The 18,726-nt window shown below is 47.9% G+C and overlaps 1 protein-coding gene across 6 annotated transcripts in view; it reads left to right on the top strand.

Annotated features, from left to right (window-relative positions):
• Positions 1-17,269, top strand: part of ZNF395 (zinc finger protein 395) — a 53,287-nt gene extending 36,018 nt beyond the window's left edge. For all 6 annotated transcript variants that reach the window (XM_033134599.1, XM_033134596.1, XM_033134598.1 and 3 more), the window contains 9 exons: positions 1,425-1,671; positions 3,079-3,311; positions 5,199-5,308; positions 8,828-9,063; positions 9,559-9,659; positions 10,431-10,731; positions 12,374-12,466; positions 13,347-13,450; positions 13,742-17,269. In XM_033134599.1, coding sequence (XP_032990490.1) covers positions 1,438-1,671; positions 3,079-3,311; positions 5,199-5,308; positions 8,828-9,063; positions 9,559-9,659; positions 10,431-10,731; positions 12,374-12,466; positions 13,347-13,450; positions 13,742-13,853 — 1,524 coding nt within the window. In that variant the 5' untranslated portion in view covers positions 1,425-1,437 and the 3' untranslated portion in view covers positions 13,854-17,269. The remainder of the gene's footprint in view (positions 1-1,424; positions 1,672-3,078; positions 3,312-5,198; positions 5,309-8,827; positions 9,064-9,558; positions 9,660-10,430; positions 10,732-12,373; positions 12,467-13,346; positions 13,451-13,741) is intronic.
• Positions 17,270-18,726: the final 1,457 nt, after the last annotated feature.

Raw genomic sequence — 18,726 nt, 5'->3', positions numbered from 1 at the left:
TCGTTCAGTCTCCGGCACCAGCTTTATCGCTGTGGACAAGTCACTGAAGCCTTCAGGGTTAGTTAAGTGTCCTCGAGTATAAAACAAGGAGAGGAGAATCAGCATGGCTTGTGTCTGTGGCTCTTTGTAGTTGTGGAGCCAGCCAAACTTGAGCGTCTGCGAGTATCTGACAGATGTCCTCATGCTCTGACTCATCAATGCCGTCATGTGCCACATAACGGTGGACCGCATGTGTACGACCGTGGTTCTGTAAGATTATAATGGAGCTGACAAATTCCTGTGGCAGCCATCCCAGCGTCGCAGCCATCGTAATGTGGCAGCACAATGCATCACTCCTGTGTTTGCGGGGACCCTGGTGTAAACAAACCCACCGCACTGCCAGTTGTATGAAAGTGTAGCACATACCATTATGTATAGCACGCAATACTCAGTAATTATAACAAATGCCTATGTTACTGGTTTATGTATTTATTATACTATGCTTTTTATCCTTATTTTCGAGTGCACTCTTTCTCCTTACAAGAAAAGTTTGCTGTAAAACAGTGTGCTGGGTTACGGTGGCGGTAGCCTCATACGTCTCATGTTTACCGTATCTCTGAATCGCATCATTTTCTCTTGTGCTTGATTTAATCTCGTGTTGTTTTGTAGAGTAACATGCTGTACAGGCTTGTAGACTGGGAGCAACAGGCTATGCCATATAGGTGTGTCGTAGGTGATACCATCTTGGTTTATGTAAGTGTACTCTATGATGTTCGCGTAACAACGAAAGCGCCTAATAACGCATTCCTCAGAATGCATCCCTGTGTTAGGTAGCACGTGACTGTGTCATATACAGGAGTCCGACCTAAGGAAGAGGTCGTGGGGGGGTGTGTGTGTGCTGAGGTTGAGCTCAGCGGATGCTCCCTGCAGGCAGAGCAGGTCAAACAGCACAATCCTGGATACAGCCCCTACCTACAATAATCAAGGATTTGTTAAATTAGCGGTGATTGCATCTGCCTAAGAAAATAGTGTGTGGCTTCTAAAAGTGATTTCCTAGAATGACGTTTCATGACGTAGTGAAACCTACACAAGATATTAAGTGAAAATTCAGTGTACCAAACTGTGATCCCATTTTGTAGAAATAAAAGTACGGAAATACATGTATAGGGGAACACATGGAATGCTATATAGGCAACGTGGGTATCTCTGGGAGGCAGTTTTTTGAGTGATCTGTTGTCCTTTGTGGTTCTCAGTATTTTCTAAGTGTCCTATGAGGAATTGGTGTTACTTTTGTACAAAAGAAAACATGGTAAAAGTTCCTTTACATGTTTCATCCATTTTCATGGACGCTTACGGCTCCTGCTGCATGTAGGGTTCTGTACTAAAAGCTGCCTGATTCTTCCCGAAAATGGATAAAGGACTCTGTGTCCCTTTTGTCTCCCCAGGAAAGACAGCAGCATGGCCAGCGTATTGTCCCGGCGCCTTGGTAAGCGGTCCCTCCTGGGAGCTCGGGTGTTGGGGCCCCCCGGGGCCGCCCCACCTTCGGAGCCTCAGGCGGAGCTGCTGGAGGGGGTGGCTCCCCAGCCCTTCCTTGCCTCTAAGGACACTTCCTGCCAGGAGCAGCCCAAGGAAGTCCTCAAGGCTCCCAGCACCTTAGGTCTCCAGCAGGTGGCCTTTCAGCCTGGGCAGAAGGTAGGTTGATCCCCACATGGACAGGTGTCTGATCTTCCCAGGTTCGGGGCTGGCAGGCCAGTGGTGCCCTGAGTGACAGGCTGGAACCTCTCTGGGCACAGGTGTGTGCACAGACCTTTTCCTTGTAGCCCCGTGGGCCCGTGGACAGCAGGCTTCCCGAGACAATGCACCATCAGCAGCAGACCCAGGTCTCCTCCACAGCAGCACCGCTTGGAGGAAAAGCTGGCAAGACCTGACATCTGACGTTCTGGGCTTACACCTACTCAAAACCTCAGTTCCAAGCATGGCCAGACTTCCTCTTAATGCCCCTCAGTTTGCAGCTTTACAAAACAAAGGGAAGACTCTCAGGTTTACGAAAGAGAAGATTGTGTCTCTGAATTACCTTGACATGTTTTTAGGAGAGGGAGGTGTTTGTTTAGTCAGAATACCACTTGAATTTTTCCCCCAGTATTTTTTCCCCTTGTGACAGGGCCCAGCTATCACCTATATCTGATATTATCAGTAGGTCCAGGTACATGGGCTTCCCTTTCATTGCCGTCTCAAGGGCCCATAAGTAGAGACTCTATCTTTTGTCTCCCTCCTGAGGCTTCTGTTGTACAGACCTCGATTCCAAGTGGTAAGGCAGCAAACTATAGGCAGCCCTTGAGAGAGGTCAGCCTACCTGTCCACCCATCCCTACCATCTTGTCCCCAAGTAGACCCAGAAGTCTGTGAAGGGCAAAATGCAGGGTGAGCAATTCAAGGCAATAGTTGGGAGCCAGCAGATGTATAGGACTTCAAAGGCAAGGCAGGGCCAGAAATCAGGAGGATGGACACAGATTCCAAAATGATTTGATTGAAGAATTTAATCCATTTACATTTAAAGTAATTATCAATAGATAATGACCTACTATTGCTGTTTTCTTGTTTTCAGACTGTTTAGTAGTTCCTTTGTTTCTTTCTTCCTCTCTTGGTACCGTCCTTTACGTTTCGTTGATTTTTTTGTAGTCTATGTTTTGATTAGTTTCTCTTTATATTTTGCATATCAACCATTGGTTTTTATCTTTGTGGTTACCACAAGGCTTACAGAAAACATCTTATAGCTATAATAGTCTGTTTTAAGATGATAGCACCTTAGCTTCAATTTCAGATTCCAAGTTCAGAAAAAAAAAAAATCCCAGAAACTGACGTGTTCACTCTCTCCATATAGGGAGTTTGTAAGGATCTGTTTTGGAAAGAACTGATCCACTGTGTCTTGTCTGGGTGTTCAGGTGGGAAGCAGATACCTGGGAGGATCTGCTTGAATTAAAGATGAGTCAGAGCACGCAGTGTGTGATGCAGTCTGTGGATTTGGCTCCCAGAACGTGGGGCATGTGGGATGAGAACTACCGAGTGCTGATCACTGGTTGCTGTTTTTCTCCCCCCACAGGTATATGTGTGGTACGGGGGTCAGGAATGCCCCGGACTGGTGGAGCAGCACAGTGGGGCAGAGGAGAAGGTGACTGTCTGGCTGTTGGACCAGAAGTTACAAATCTGCTGCAAAGCGGAGGAGGTGTGGCTGGCCGAGCTGCAGGGCCCCATTGCCCAAGTGCCACCTCTAGAGCAGGGAGCCCAGGTGCCAGCCTACAGGCCTGTCTCCAGGAACATTGACGTCCCAAAGAGGTTTGTGTGGGAGAACCTGGGCTCTGGAAGTCACGTGATAGTGAGGCAGGGGGTTGTGGGAGGTTTTGTGATGGGGAAGGAATGTGGAAGTCCTAGGTATCTGGTTGTCACTATGTTGGACAGATGGGACAAAGAGAGAGGAGAGGGCATCCTTTAGAAAAACCCAGCATAGTATCTTTTCTTCCCCATAACTCCACGATGGGAAACATATCTTTGGTTTGGCTAAGGGCTGTTTTTTTCCTCCCTTTATGATTCAACTAAAATTAGTTCTTAGTTTTTCACGATGAGATGAGGGAGAAAATGGCTTAGATCAGGGGTCAGCAAACTTGTTCTGAATGAGCCAGATAGTCAATAATACAGGCTTTGTGGGCTAAGCAGTTTCTGTCACAGCAACTCAGCTCTGCTGTGGTGGTGTGAAAGCAGCCACAGACTGTACGGAGACAAATAGGCAAAACTGCACGCCAATAAAACTTTACTTATGGACACTCAGATTTCAACTTTATACAATCTTCGTGTGTCACTTGCCAAGAAATAATATCCTTCTTTTGATTTTTAGAATCATTTGCAAATTATAAAACCGTTCTTCGGTCACGAGCCATGCAGGAAACAGGCAGCTGACCATGTTTGCCCCACAGCCCAGAGATTGCGGGCCTCTGGCTTAGATATTGTTCCAAATCATTGATGTTGAATGGAGAATGTAGATCTCACTTTAGGATTTTACGATACGATTTTTCCCCAAGAACATTTATTTATATCCTGATTTCTATGTTATATGTACTCTATGTACATTGATCTTTTAAGATTAGAAAAGACAATCTGTCGATGGAGATTGTCGATCCTATACAGGATGTGGAAGCAGGTAAGCCCCATTCCACCTCTCTTTCTGTGTTTGTCTGCGGGTACTGCTGCTATGGACAGTGCACCCAGTGAATTGAGACCAGAACACCATTTGTGATGGTGAATTCAGTGGAATGTTGGCAGATAACTTGTTTTCCTGTTCTGTGGACATAAAAATACAAAGATCATGTAAAAAAAAAGGGGGGGTGGGGATTCTAACATGTTTAATATATTAGCTGCTTCCCACCCAGTCACATTATTTTGGTGGATCTGAATTGTACAGAATGGATTAATACAGTCCTTTGGAATAGATAGATGAGCAACCTATACTTATACTAATGCTTGAGCCTTACCTTATAGACAGCTCTAAATTTACTTCCACATTATGCAATTTTGTATGGATTTTAAAAAAATTACGCATAAGGTTTTATAGACCTCTGCTGCGTAAAGCATTGGAATTTGCATCAGGAGATTTATTTTAGTGTTTCTGGTTTACTTGCTCGTTGGCCTATTTACCAGGTTGTGTTGATACGCAGACGCTCACAGATTACCTAATCATTTTTCCCGGGGGGGGGGGAAGGGGAAGGAATTGGTTAGTAGAATTGTTCCCTCTTAAATTTGAATGTAATTTGGGGAAATGAAGGCGATTTCAGGCTTTTGAATTCCAGCAGGCGTCTTTTATGCCCGTTCTTCATTGCATGGCTTTGACTCTTCTCCCTTTCCCCCAAACAAAATTCTCTATTTTAAGCTCCAGAGTTGGAGTTAGGAAGTGAATTCAGGGGAGAATGGAGCTGCCTCTGGGTGTTAGCAGTGGAATGGGGACCAGCTTGCTTACATTTACTTATGTTGGGGTTAACTGATACTGTAAACGTAATTCAGAATGAGTATGTTTCATGAAGAATGAGGAGAGACCGTCATGCTTTCTATAACATATACACACTGGCTGATAGGAATAAGGGTGTGTGTGGGGGGGCAGTCCAGAAATATAAGACGATCACGTGACCAGCAGTCTCAGGAAGTAACCTCTAGCACTCACCCTCTTGAATCCAGGAAGTCGGATGCAGTAGAAATGGATGAAATGATGGCTGCCATGGTGCTGACGTCCCTGTCCTGCAGCCCAGTCGTACAGAGTCCTCCTGGGGCCGAGGCCAACTTCTCTGGTAAGGAGGGGGCCCACGCGGGTTCTGGGTGCAGCAGAGGCCCACGACTGACTTCCTCTGGTTTGAGCAGCTAATTGCCAAAGGACTGGCCTGGTGGTAGGATTTTGGAGTCTCTTCTCACATGCATCCCAGGCTGGCTGAGTGACATTGAGTTAGATGCTTCCATTCTTTTTCCTCAGTTTCCTCATGTAGGGAGAAGTTTCCTGGTGCATTATGAAGATGATTGAGTAGGGGGCGGAGCCACACTGGCCACTTGAGTAAGTTCTTCTATGGGAGTAAGTCAGTGAGGCACTTTGGTAGAGGCCTGAACAAGGCCAGAAGAGGAATATTTAGTTCACAAAGGTAGAATCCTACTAAATGGTCCGCTAGTAGCCTCAGAAGATTCATGCCTCTGTTCCAAGTGCTGAATTCAACCTTATAAATTAGTGTGGGCCTACAGGCCGATGACCTGGAATAAATGAGCTGAAGTCTAAAATAAATCTAATTGCTTAATACAAAACAATAACATGACTTCACAGCAAATTTGTAAATGAAAGGAAAATTCTTCCAGTGCGACCCCGAAAATACAGAGGGTGCCAAAAAAATGTATACATATTTTAAGAAAGGAAAGCTATATTAAAATTGTAATACTCAATATATACCAATAACAAAAGATGAATACGAGTCATGTTTGACTTCTACAATTACAAGAGATGCTCAAAGTGGTTACCATCAGTGTCCAGACACTTCTGATTACAGCGAACTACTGCTTGAGCAACGTTGACCAAAGTGTCCACTTGTATCCATTTTTTTGGCACCCCTGGTACATTGTCAGTAACACGAGAGGAAGAAGGGTTGCTGGATATTAGTAGTCTGATGAGACTGGTCGTGAACCTGAGCTTGTTTGTTTGAAATTCGTTATAGGGCTGCCTAACTTACTCCCAGGGAATAGCTTTTTCATTGGTGAGATCTAACGGAATTGCAAGCAACTTAAAAGCTTGTAGAAAAATATGCAGTTAACTCTGAACATATACCATTAGGAAAGTGGCCTTTGCAAGTATCCCTCATAAGCAATCTTCCTAGATAGAAAGTCAATTTAAAGGAGAGATAAAAGCAGATTTGCTTATTGTACCTAAAGCCCATCATAAGTGATGAGACTGCTAGAGTAAGTCCTTGTGTCGGATGGCACCTGCAGGTGAAGCGTAGCATTGTGCACCTGCTCTGTTAGTACTTGGTGCTATGCAAGCGAAATGGGGAGGAAAGGAGTCAATTTTAAGTTCTGAAATTCTATGAGTGTAGCAGATCCAAGGGTTGGTCAATAGGAGGAAGACTCAGGAAAATGTCATAAAGGCAAAAAAAATCACTGACTCCAGTTCCCGTCAGGTTGTTTGTGTGTAGAGTATATACGTACGTATACACACACACACACACCCCAACACCAATATATACACATCTAATTGATAATATGCCGTGATCCTGATATCTGAAGTCCCTTTTGGACAAAATTTTTAATTGTTTTATTAAAGATTTTTTTCCCCCATTATATTTCTGATCTTCTGGTTGAAGTTAGTGAAAAATAAGGCTTCCTTGGCAGTTAATGATGTTGAAATATTTTGCAAGGTGAGGTCTACACAACAAACAAACCCTTGCTCTAATCGTGGATACTGTTTGCACAGAATCCACAATTCCCTTTGGTCTCTGTACAGTTAGGGTGGCTCTGTGTGTGTGTTTGTGCGGAGAATAGAGGGAATGACAAATATTTCAGAGAGGCTCGCTGTCAAGTCTCACTGCTCTGCATTTGCAGAGGAGCACTTTGTTTTCATGGTACAGAATATCTGTTACCCTGCCCCGGGAAATCTTACGATCTAAGGTGCATTTATGTTCCCCTTACAAGACATAGGTTCATTTACAATATGAACTTTTTGCTTTGTTTTCTATTTTTCTTCCTTTGTATGCCAGTTTGCCAGTTTCCGTATTCGAATCACTTGAATGGTTCTCTGTGGAAAGCTGCTGTGTGGTAGGGTTTCCACTCTTAGCCTGCCCTTTGTCTCCAGCGCCCTGGTCACACTAGATGGAGCATTCTGCTCCCTTGCTCTTCTCTCCCTGAGTGGACGTGTGGGGGCCCTTGACCTATTTGCCGTGCTGGTGGGTCCTGAGGTTTTCCTTGAATGCTTACCCCGTTTTAAGCCCCGTGTGTCGATGTCATAAATGCTTGGCTTCCAGGAAGTCATAGCTTTGAGACTTGATAGTGATACGGACGGAGGGAAGAGTTCATCGATCCCCTTCTGTGTCGGTGGGCTTCTCCCAGCATGGGAGGTTTCCTGAAGGAGAGCCTGAATGGGGAACATGGAATGCTGGGAGTCTATTTCAGGTGTCTAGATTAGCCCAGAAGCGGTTTGGAATGTGGAACAAGATGAGCAAACTGCAGTAGGACTTTTATCTTGGCCACAAGGGATGTGGCTGTCGATCTCAGAACCCAGGGTCAGGAGACTCTGTTGAACGCCTGCTCGTGGTGGGAATTGGGACTTTTGGGTACATGGCCACCATACATACCTGTATGTGTGATAGTTTGTTGTTTTTTATGCTGTGTATCAGAATTTCAGATTTTTCTATACTGTAAATGAATCTGGATTTATGGAAGAGTCTGGGTTGGGCCTAAAGCAACCTAAAGACAGGCAATTTAAAAACTGAAACATTTACCTGTTTGACTGTGATCTTCGTGTTGAGACACCCTGCAGGGAGCAAGGCAGCAGGTTCAGGGCCATATCGGGTATAAGGGCCTCCTGTCGTCTCTGATGGCTCTGGATTGCTCTCGGAGCTTATCTTTCCTTCTCTAAATATGTGACTTATGGATAAAAGCAGGAACTACCTGAGCTGTAACTACCTCTGCTAAATGGCCGAATGGTTTTTTTCTTACATGCAGCTTTTGATGGACTTGCCTGGGTTTGAAGGACCGGAAAGCATTTTTCAAGAAAGCCTGGTCAACAAACTCTTAACTTGGCCTTTCTATCCTACTCCGCTGTGTGGAAGGCTTCCCATGGGGTGTGTGTCTGTGCGTGTTCTCACCCACCCTTTTAGGCCTAGAGGCAGGAGAGGCTTTTCCCCTCCCCCTTCCCACTCTCCCGTGTGTTTTTTTTGTGTTTTTTTTTAACATATAAAGTGAGAAACATGCTATGTTTCTGTTAATAATATACAAAACGAAGTTGCCGTGTGTGTTGTTGGTCAGTGATGATCAACTTGGCTGTGGCAGGAAATGTCCACTGGAGCAGAGCAGGGCTACCCAGCATTTCTGTGATGTATGGACCCGGTCTTCATTTTTACTGAAGCTCATAAAGGGGAGGTTTAGGGTTTTTTGTCCTCCTGGAGTGGCAAAGCCAGGCAGAGCCAGAGCCAGGAATTGGATTCAGGAACACAGACTCCAAACTAGAATTTCCTGGTCCCTGCCCTGGGCTGTCTGTGCGGAATCTGGTGTAGACAGGGCCATGCCGGAAGCCCTGCTTGGGACAGGCCTGTGAGCGTCCTCTGTCTTCCCTCCGCCAGCTTCCCGCCAAGCCTGTGACCCGTGGAAGGAGAGTGGCGACGTGTCCGACAGCGGCAGCAGCACCACCAGTGGGCACTGGAGCACGAGCAGTGGCGTTTCCACCCCCTCGCCTCCCCACCCCCAGGCCAGCCCCAAATATCTGGGGGATGCCTTTGGTTCTCCCCAAACTGATAATGGATTTGAGACCGATCCGGACGCTTTCCTGTTGGATGAACCAGCTCCACGTAAAAGAAAGGTACGTGGCGCAGTGTGAGCATGTGCTCAGGCTGGTGGGGCTGACATCTACGTGGGGCTGTCTGGGGAGGAGATGGGGCCCCACAGGTACCTGGGCATTCTCAGGCTCCATCCCGTTTCAGCTTTCCTCTGCTGCTTCTGTTCCCTCATGATGTTCCCAGGAGCCGAGCCCTACTTAATGCCAGTTCTTTCCCCTTCCCACCTCGGCCCCAATTCCTGCCATCTTCGCTGCTCTCCTTCAGAGGCCTATGCACGTGAGGTTTGGCCGTCCAGTGGGTTTGACCCACAGCACCAAGCACTGCTGCTGGCCACCAGGCCCCTCTCCCGGGTCCGGGCTGTCTGTCCCTACTTGTCAGTTTCCTTGGCCCCAGACAGCCCCTTCCCTAGAGCATTTCTGGGTTCTGTTGGAAGGCAGCTGAAGTCTCCACTGGGTGAGGATGAGAGTGGGGTGAGGGAGAGGAATATATCCCGATGACCCCATCTTCCTTTCCCCTAGAACTCGGTGAAGGTGATGTACAAGTGCCTGTGGCCAAACTGTGGCAAAGTTCTGCGCTCAATTGTGGGCATCAAGCGACACGTGAAGGCCCTCCATCTGGGGTAGGTATGGAGCCCAGGGCGTCTGCCTAAGGTACGGCTCAGCTCTCCTCCACCTGCTGATTCCCAGGGACCCACACCCGGACCTCTTGTCCAAGAAAATGCGTTGCTGAGAGCGCCCCCTGGTGCCTGTTTCTGGCCCCTGTGCCCAGTAAAGCAGCCTGTGGGAACGAGATCTTGGCTGGGAAGGAAGGACCCTCCGATTTGGTGAATATTGATGCTGTTTATGTGAAGGGAGCTCCATCCTTCTTGTGTGTGCATCTTCTTACCTCACTGTAGGAAGCGAGATGTTTTAGTTCTGGGTGGAAATAGGGTATTTTGGTGAGACCCCCTTCGCGAGGTCTGTACCTGCTTTCCCTCGGGGAGCCGAGGCTTGCTCCATTAGCACGGCCGCCCTGGAGCCCACACTGCTCGTAGCCAGGACCTGGCTGACAGGACTTTCCCTTGAGGAGAGAGCATGACCACAAGTAGGTGAGGCCCACCCATGTCCACACATGACGGAGCTCCAAGTCAGATAACTCCCAGGGGAGGAGAGGGTCGCACACATTCTGGGAGAGACACCTTTGGTGCCAGGGGACACAGTTCCTGTTGATGTGAACGCATGTCCTCCCCTGAGATACTGCATTGGGAGCAGACTCCTGGGTGTTCTCTCGGGCTCCTTCCCTGACTTGCTGGGAGGCCCTGAGCAAGCAGGCCCTCTTATGCCTTGGTTTCCCCTGTGTTTGAGGTGAGGCCACTTGTCCCTGATCATCATTGGGTCCCCCTTCCTCATAGGGACACTGTGGACTCTGACCAGTTCAAGCGGGAGGAGGATTTCTACTACACAGAAGTGCAGATGAAGGAGGAAGCTGCTGCTGCTGCTGCTGCTGCTGCTGCTGCTGGCACCCCCACAGCTGACCCGGCCTCCGCCCCCAGTGTGACCAGCTCGCCCCTTGCCATTCTTTCACCGCCTCCTCCCAAAGCCCAGACCTCAGGCCCAGAACACCCTGGCCTGGAATCTTACCTGCCCTCTGGTGCTCTCAGCAAGTCGGCTCCTGGCTCCTTCTGGCACATTCAGGCTGACCATGCATACCAGGTATGGGGCTGGGGCATGCTGGGAACTCAGCTTTGCTGCCGTGAGGACGTGTCTGACTGTCGCCAGGTAGTCTCATCACAGGACGCTCAGCACCCTGATCGAAGGCTGAGCCCTTTAGCTGAATCGCTCGTCTCTAACTTCTACTGAGAAGAAAAGGAAAATGACTTCACACTCAATAAATGTGGGAATTCCCGAGTTCTTCATCCGTGGTTATTAGAAATAATCAGTGTCTTGAGTGATGATTGGAAATCTGGCTGAGGGGCATCCCAATTTCAGGTATCCCCTCTCGTCAGAGAGCTGTTCTTTTGCTTTAATAAGAATCTTTGCTCTTCTTAAAAAAAAACCCAAAAAACAAATTTCGCTGAATCTCTGAGGAACCAGGTTGACAGATTGCATGGGGAAATCTCTAGTTGCTGGAATGGTGCTACTTTAACAAATAGTCGGCACCCATTGTTTGAATACCAACTATATGTCAAGCCGCAGGTGAAGCTTTTCAGGCAGAAGAGTAAGATGTAGTCCCTGAGCTTGTGAAGTATATGCTTTAACTAGAGAGAGAAATGAATATGTAACTATGATTAATTATAATAAATAGTCAATGTACCTTACTAGAGGGATTGTTGTGGGTACAGGAAGGATCAAGGTATTATGCCTGTGTGGTTGGGAAAGTTGTCATGGAGGGGGTGACATTTAGGATGGTCCTCACTGCCTGTAGTAGTTATTCAGTGAACGTACAGCCTGCTGTGTGCCACTGTTTCTTAAAATCCTTTTATGCCTATAGCTTGATTTTATCAGACTCTAGGCTGATTTGCAAGTTCGTCATTAGAAAGCAGTGCTTTTGATCAGAAAGCTTTTACAAAATGAGTCAACTCTCCTTCTCATTAGAATGAGTTACCATGTTTCCCCGAAGATAAGACCTAGCCGGACAGTCAGTTCTCAAGCGTCTTTTGGCGCAAAAATTAATATAAGACCCGGTCTTATGTTAATATAAGACCCGGTCTTATGTTAATATTATATTATATAAGGCCGGATCTTATATTATAGTAAAATAAGACCGGGTCTTATATTAATTTTTGCTCCAAAAGACGCATGAGAACTGATTGTCCGGCTAGGTCTTATCTTCGGGGAAACACGGTAGCTATTTCATGTTTGGCCTACTTCAGGTGGCCCTTTAGGCAGCTGGCTGACACTGTGAGATGGGCCTGGAGAATGTGGCAGGTGTTTTCACAAACAGACCTAAACCTGGAGACATCCAGGTGGTTGCTGGGGACACCACCTCAGTAATGCAGCCATGTCACACATGCTCCGAGGCTTTTGGACATCCTTGGGGAACTGCCTATAGCCTGTTCTTGGTAGGTGGTCCGCCAAGCAGTGAATCCGCTGTGATGATTAAGTCATGAAGCTAGCACGTACACCAGCTCAGAGAGGGGTTCCCCGAAAAGATTAGAGCCTGGGACTAAGGCACCTTCAAAGAGTTGGATGCTCTTATATTTCTCTTGGGAAGTATTATCTTGGTGTGTAGTACTGGTAGTTTCCGGTTAGAGATGCACCTTCTGCCGCAGACCATGATGTTACAGGGAGGATGGGTGGACTCAGAAAGCTTTCTGAGCTGGGACCTAGGCTGACACTCTGTGGTCTCCGCCAGGCCCTGCCGTCCTTTCAGATCCCCGTCTCACCACATATCTACACCAGTATTAGCTGGGCTGCTGCCCCGTCCACGGCGTCTTCCCTCTCTCCGGTGAGTATGTCCCTCTCTGAGCCTGTCAGCATTTTGGGGCCCTGGAACAAGCCGAGGGCCCTTCCACACATACCCAGTGCTAGAGGCTATCTCCCCACACTTGCCTCTAGAGCCCAGACTTCCCCAAGATCTCTGTGGTACCTGCGCCCTTACCTAGCACTCCTCCACTGGTCACAGCCCCTCTTAGAAGGTGGAAGGAGGGTACTTGCAGAGGAGTACCCAGATCAATCAAGTTTACTGCCAAGAAAAATCACGATGTGAGGCTGGGTCAGTGCCTTATTCAGCCATGCGTGTCTGCGGATGCTTGTTAAGAAGCGAGAGAATGTGTGGGAAAGCTGGAGAGGAAGGAGGGGGAGCAAGGAAGAAGGGAAGCATTTGTAGGGGGCTGTGTAGGGTAGATCAGAAATCTCGAGGCCACTGTGGACCAGTGCCTTAGGTTGCTTGCCTCGGAACTAAAATAAATTGGAAGTCATTTGAGCCCCACGTAGTAGGTTCTGGTCTTAAATATCTCCTACAGGAAGGTATCACACCTTATAAAGCCTAAATGTCCAAAGGTGCCACTGAGGCAGTGTAATCCCTCCTTTTTTGTCACATGCAGTGACTACATCTAAATCTGCAGGGAGCAGTCCCCGAGGTGGCCAGGGCAAGTGGCTCCCCTGCCCTTGGCCCCTGCTGTGTCACAAGCATAGCTTAAAAGCCTACTTCTCCGTCTCCAGGCTCCCCTCCCTACCTGGCCCCGGCTCACCACTGCCTGGAATACCCTTACAGAGAAGGCATCCTGACTTGGCACAAGGAGGGGCTCTGCAGGGGTGGCTGCCTGCCCTGTAGGATGGTTCTCTCACCTTTCTCCTGTGTTTATGGCCTTTCTCCCTGTGCCCAGGTCCGGAGCCGGTCGCTAAGCTTCAGCGAACCCCAGCAGCCGCCACCTGCAATGAAATCTCACCTGATTGTCACTTCTCCACCCCGGGCCCAAAGCAGTGCCAGGTGAGACCATTGGCTCCCGTGGCCTCCCTCTGGCTTCCATCCTTGCCATCTCCTCTGCAAGTGTGGACACCGAGTCCACGTGCCTCTGGTCTCCAGGGTTAGTCCCCCAGGCGGGGGCGGGGTGTGTGCAGTCTGGCTGGAGGACATGCTAGGTGCTTGGGAGGCTTTCTGTCTCTGGCCCCGATGGTGTCCACACCTTCTGGCCTCAGCTTATTTGCTCAGCCTCACACTTGGCCACACGCCAAGTCTAAGCACCAGTGCGTGACTGTACCCTCATTACTCTCTTGGCAGGAAGGCCCGTGGGGAAGCTAAGAAGTGCCGCAAAGTGTACGGCATTGAGCACCGGGACCAGTGGTGCACAGCCTGCCGCTGGAAGAAGGCCTGCCAGCGCTTCCTGGACTGAACCCGTCGAACCTGAACCCAGCAAACCGGCTCCTCCTCTATGCTCCTGGCCTGCGGGCAGCCAGATGACAAAAGGCAGACTCTCAGCTGAGTGTGTGGACCCTAGCAGATACCTGAAGATAAAGAGTGGACACTGGGAGTTTGGGCTCTATTGACTAAGGTTTAATACTTAAAACATTTCTCCCCACCCCCCTTGTGGGAACATTTTATTTTTTTTTAAAAAGGAAAAATTTTTTTCCCCTCAAATAGGAGAGAGCCAAAACTGACCAAGAATATTCTGCATCAAACCAGAGACCAAAGAATTAATTACCCTCCCTTTCCCACAACCCCTCTCTAGGGGATTATTTTGTATGCATCAAAAGGAGGAACAGCTCATTCTGTTTCCTGCTGAGTTGGTGAATTCTTTGCTTTTTCAACTCTTCCAGAAGGGACTATGAGCAAGATGAATTCACTTTTCTTAAAAAAAAAACAAACAAACAAAAAAACAAAAAAAATGTTCTGGCTAACGACACAGAGAGCAGTTAGGACCTGCCGTGGATGGGGTAGGATGAGTTGGGGTATCTGGGTGATTTTTAAGGTGCAGCTGGCCGTTCTTCTCCACCTGAATCAAGGAGAAGGAAAAGCTTGTTCTCACCAAGCAGCTTCCATGGAAGTAAAAGGAAAACCCTTTCTTGGGGACAACTATTTGAATCTGGGTCCCCTCAGATGTTGGGTGGCATCCCAACAAATAATGTATGGCTTCTTCTTAAAGCCCATACTAACAGGTTTTTTAAAGACTGTACCCAAATTGCTGAGCCAAAAGGCTAATATGAATTCACTTTTTCAAATGTGGCGGTTAAACACTACCTTGATACTCTTTTCTCTTTCCTTGAGGAAAAACGAGAGGGTTTTAGTATCTGTGAAAGCTCTCTGCTGTTACCTGAGTGCATAAACTTTCTCTTGAGTTTCGTTCCTCCAGTGATAGAGATGACACCTCTAAAACACTTGGTTTTCTTTTGATATTGTGTTCAGAAGCTGTTATCTGATTCAAGTTCTCTTTTATTTGGAAGGTAGTTTCCTCTTTGTCTCTGGTCTCACCAGGGATTTCCCATTTCCCTCCCAAAGCTGTAGGCAGGGCTGGCCTAGGGAAGGAGAGAGAAGAACACAGATAGAAAAGTAAGTGGCAGCTTGCCCCATGATGGAAAAGGAGTTGACAGTCCCCCATTTATTTGATGGGCTTACCTGCCCCTCTGGAAGCAATCTGGTCTTCTTCCTTAGGTGGCAAGTAGGACAAGTCTTCAGTCAAGGCAGGAGTCTTTTGGAGTTTTTATCAGTCTTGGTTGAGTCCGGGCAATGGATCAAGGTGTGACCTTCCCAGATACATACTGAGTCCTGTCTCTTGTCTGAAGGCGGGATAGCGAAGGTGAAGGAGAGTCCTGAGAAAATCACGTGAGGAAGACCTGGGGTTGGATTCTAGCTCTTGGTGCTTCAGCCTCTGGTGTTTCTGGAGGCCTCAAATATTGAGGGGAGATTGGAGAGCATTGCTTGGGAGGTAAATAAGCAAAGCAGTTGGAGTTGTGGAGGAGCGGCGATGTGGGGAGTTCAATGCCGTACCAACCAGTGGTTGATTAAGACGGGGCGGCTGAGCCCCGAGGGTGTTTCTTTTGGAGCCTCCCCTTTCTTTGGAGTGTGACTGTGGGGACTTGTCGGGCCTGCTTGAATGGGGACCACTGGTGCCCAGCGCCTTGGACCTATGTCCCAGATGTCGGGCTCAGGGAACCCCACTAAGACAGTTCTCTGGGAAGGGAACATCAGCACGCTTCGCTTGACTCTTATTGAGGTCATCCTCTTGGTCCCAGCTGGAAATACCTGGCTCTGGAAGCCCCTCCTGCCACTTCACGTGGGAAATACGCATATGCTTCTTAATTTGAGACATGCTGAGTGTTAGAAAACCTGCCAACCTAAGAATAGGGTCTTGATATTGTGAACGGTGACGGTGACCTGGGTTTGGTGACAGAAGGGAAAGACAGTTATGCACAGGAGTCTGTGATGGTGATGGGTATATTTTTATAACTTAGTTAAAAAAAAAAAAAGGATCTGGAATCTGTCCCTTGGTAAAGCTGGAAACCAGGCCAGCCAGAGGTGGCCCAGGGTTCTTCTTCCCGTTCCTTCAGCTTCCCTGAGAATTAAAAGCTGCCAGCAGGTTGTCGCTTGTCCTGGCTCCACTCACTTCCCATGCTGTCCATCTTCAGGTCTTCTTGGGGAGGGGAGGGAACATATGAGACGTGGGGACTCTGCCCAGCAGCGTCTTCTCTTCCCTTCTTAATCAGAGCTCTTGCTGAGTCTCGTCTTTAGAAAAGCTGGTTTCATTCCCTCCTATAACTGGATATAAAGATTTTCTCTAAGGGCGGTAAGCTTCTCTTGTCATTGGTACCCAGTCAAGGAAGAGAGAAAGAAGAAGCTGATGAAACAATTTAAAAGTGGAGGTGGTTTTATTTTTTTTTTTTTTATGTTTCGTTTTAGTGCGGCTTTTCCTGTCTGCATTTGCTCCTCTCCTTTCACGTAGGGGTGGCTCCGCGGCGCCCCTTCTGGCTTCCCTTCTCCCGTACCTCCATCTGTGGCTGTTGTTTTGGTTCTTGACATGTGGTCTGTCCTTGGGGTTGCCCCATTTCTTTCTCCTCAGAGGGTGGTGGTGGTGGTGAACTGATCCAGCATTCATGCCTGTTTTTTTTTTTCTCTATCTCTCTCAGTCTCTCTCTCCGCCCCCCCCCCCCACTTGCCAGCCCACCTGGGCAGCAGAATCTGATACAAGGTGAGATGCCATAGATGCACATTTGAAACTAACAGGACTGCTGGTCCAAAGCAGTTATCTTGGGAAGCTTTCTTCCCAAGTGATGTTACGCTTATTCAAAATATTTCTTGGGATTACCTTGGGAGTCTGTGATGGTCAGTCTTGCTCTGACCAGCCTTGATGATACTAAATCTGCACTTGTGCTTATCCAGTGCAGAGAAAGTCCATCAAGTGAGGCCTGAGCTGCAAAGTACACGGGCTGACTGAAACAGCTTGGGTTTAATTATGTGACGGTTAGCTGGCTGTAAAAGCCAGGCTGTAATATCAGAGAGCGTCTTGAGCTACGTCTACATTGTCACAGTAAGCCCATAGCTTGATTCCTTGGAGGACATTATTAATTTGGATGTGGAAACTGATTTGTTTGAAGAAATCTGTCCTGTGACTTTCTGGTCCTTCCAGGTTCTGACTTTACCAGGGGCAAACAAACAAACAAAAGAAGAGGGAACTAAATCCCATCTGTGAATTTGTATTATTGGCGCCTTTTCCCGCAGCTGTCTTCCAAGTATTATTTTTACTGTTAAAAAGTTTTTTTTAAATGTGAAATGTAATGTTTTTACAGCTACAATATGAAATATATTTTATAAGGAATAAAATGGTACATTGTCTGATTTAATGTGTTCCTGTCCCTTCCCCTTGCAAATGATGATTGTCGTTGTCCTTGGTGTGAAACCAATGATAGCATGTGACACTGTGGGCAAAGCATACACATTCATTTCCTTGTAATAACCATAGGTAACATGACCAGGGACCAGGCCAAGTGCTTACAAGGATTGCCTCAATAGTCCTATGAAGCAGTTACTATTATCATCCCCATTGTACAGATGAAGAGAGTGAGGCAAAGAGGTTAAATAACGCCCAAGGTCACACAGTGGGAAGTAATGGTACTAGGATTGTAATCCAGGCAGTAGTCACTGTGTTCTGTACTTCTTAGACCGACAACGGGGAGCATGTTGTTGGCCATGTTCCTGAGTTTACTGGGGAGCGAGAAGGTGACTTAGGAGCAAATAAGTCACACTCTACTTACAGAACAAGTTGTGACTTGTTCCATAGGGAGCAACATGGGCCACGCCCTGAATTCATCGGGTCTGTGTGCTGTGCAGGTCCAAGGGGCCAGCTAAAGCTGGGCTAGGTGGGGAGGGTTGGGAGCAGAGAGCAGCACCCCACCTTTGCAGCACTGGGAATGACTGCTTTATGTAATTTCAGTTTCTGGAACCATCAACTGTCTCTGGGAGCGGGCTCTAGGGATCCTGAACAGGGCCTGACGGTAAGGATGATGCCACTCAGAAAATCCAGGGACTTGATTACAGTTGGACAAGCCCAGAAGCCAGTGAAGCTGATGTGGGAGGTCGTCTTTTGGCCTTTTGCATTCGGGTAGAACAGAGGACTTCTTTCTCCCCTTTCCCTTGGTCCCTGCCCCGCCTCATCTCTAAGCAAGTCCCAAAGGGAATTCGTTGCTCTACTGCAGTTTGCCCAAGCCCCCAGAGTCAGCTCACTGTCTCTGAGCTGGACATTCTGTTTGCAGCCCTGATCCCTCCCAGGGTGACCTTTATGGCTGCGTCCACGGACCCCTAACTTGCTGTCTTCCGGTTATGTTTGACCAACAAGAGACACCGGGCTGAAGGGCTGAAGGACAGAGGAGTTGGGGTATTGCCTCCCCCAGCCCTTCCTGCTCAGTGTGAATGGGCCTGTTTCCCTGCTGAGAGCTGTAGCTCAGTCCGTTCCAGTAACTCCCCCTTAGCAGGGCGCCCCGTCTCCTCAACTGAGCGCCTTACCCTCCCTTACGGATCTCCAGAGCCCTGTCTCCATTGTAGACGTTTGACTCCTCAATTAGTCTGTCAGGGTGCATCAGATATTTCTTGGCTGGGCTCTGATAGTCACACACCTCAACATGTTTCATGTTAAATCAGAGGTAGAAGTGACCCTGGCAGGTTCGTCGTCCAGGCGCTGCCCCTTATCTCAGGTCCCAATCTGGTGGTCCCAAACCAGCAGGATCTGCGTCACCTGGACTTGTTGAAAATGCAAATTTCTACCGAGTCAGAAACAG

The sequence above is a fragment of the Rhinolophus ferrumequinum genome, chromosome 18, assembly GCF_004115265.2.
Source record: "Rhinolophus ferrumequinum isolate MPI-CBG mRhiFer1 chromosome 18, mRhiFer1_v1.p, whole genome shotgun sequence".
Lineage (NCBI taxonomy): Eukaryota > Metazoa > Chordata > Mammalia > Chiroptera > Rhinolophidae > Rhinolophus > Rhinolophus ferrumequinum.
Note: the sequence above shows the minus strand (reverse complement) of the source record. Positions and strands in the feature narration are given on the sequence as shown.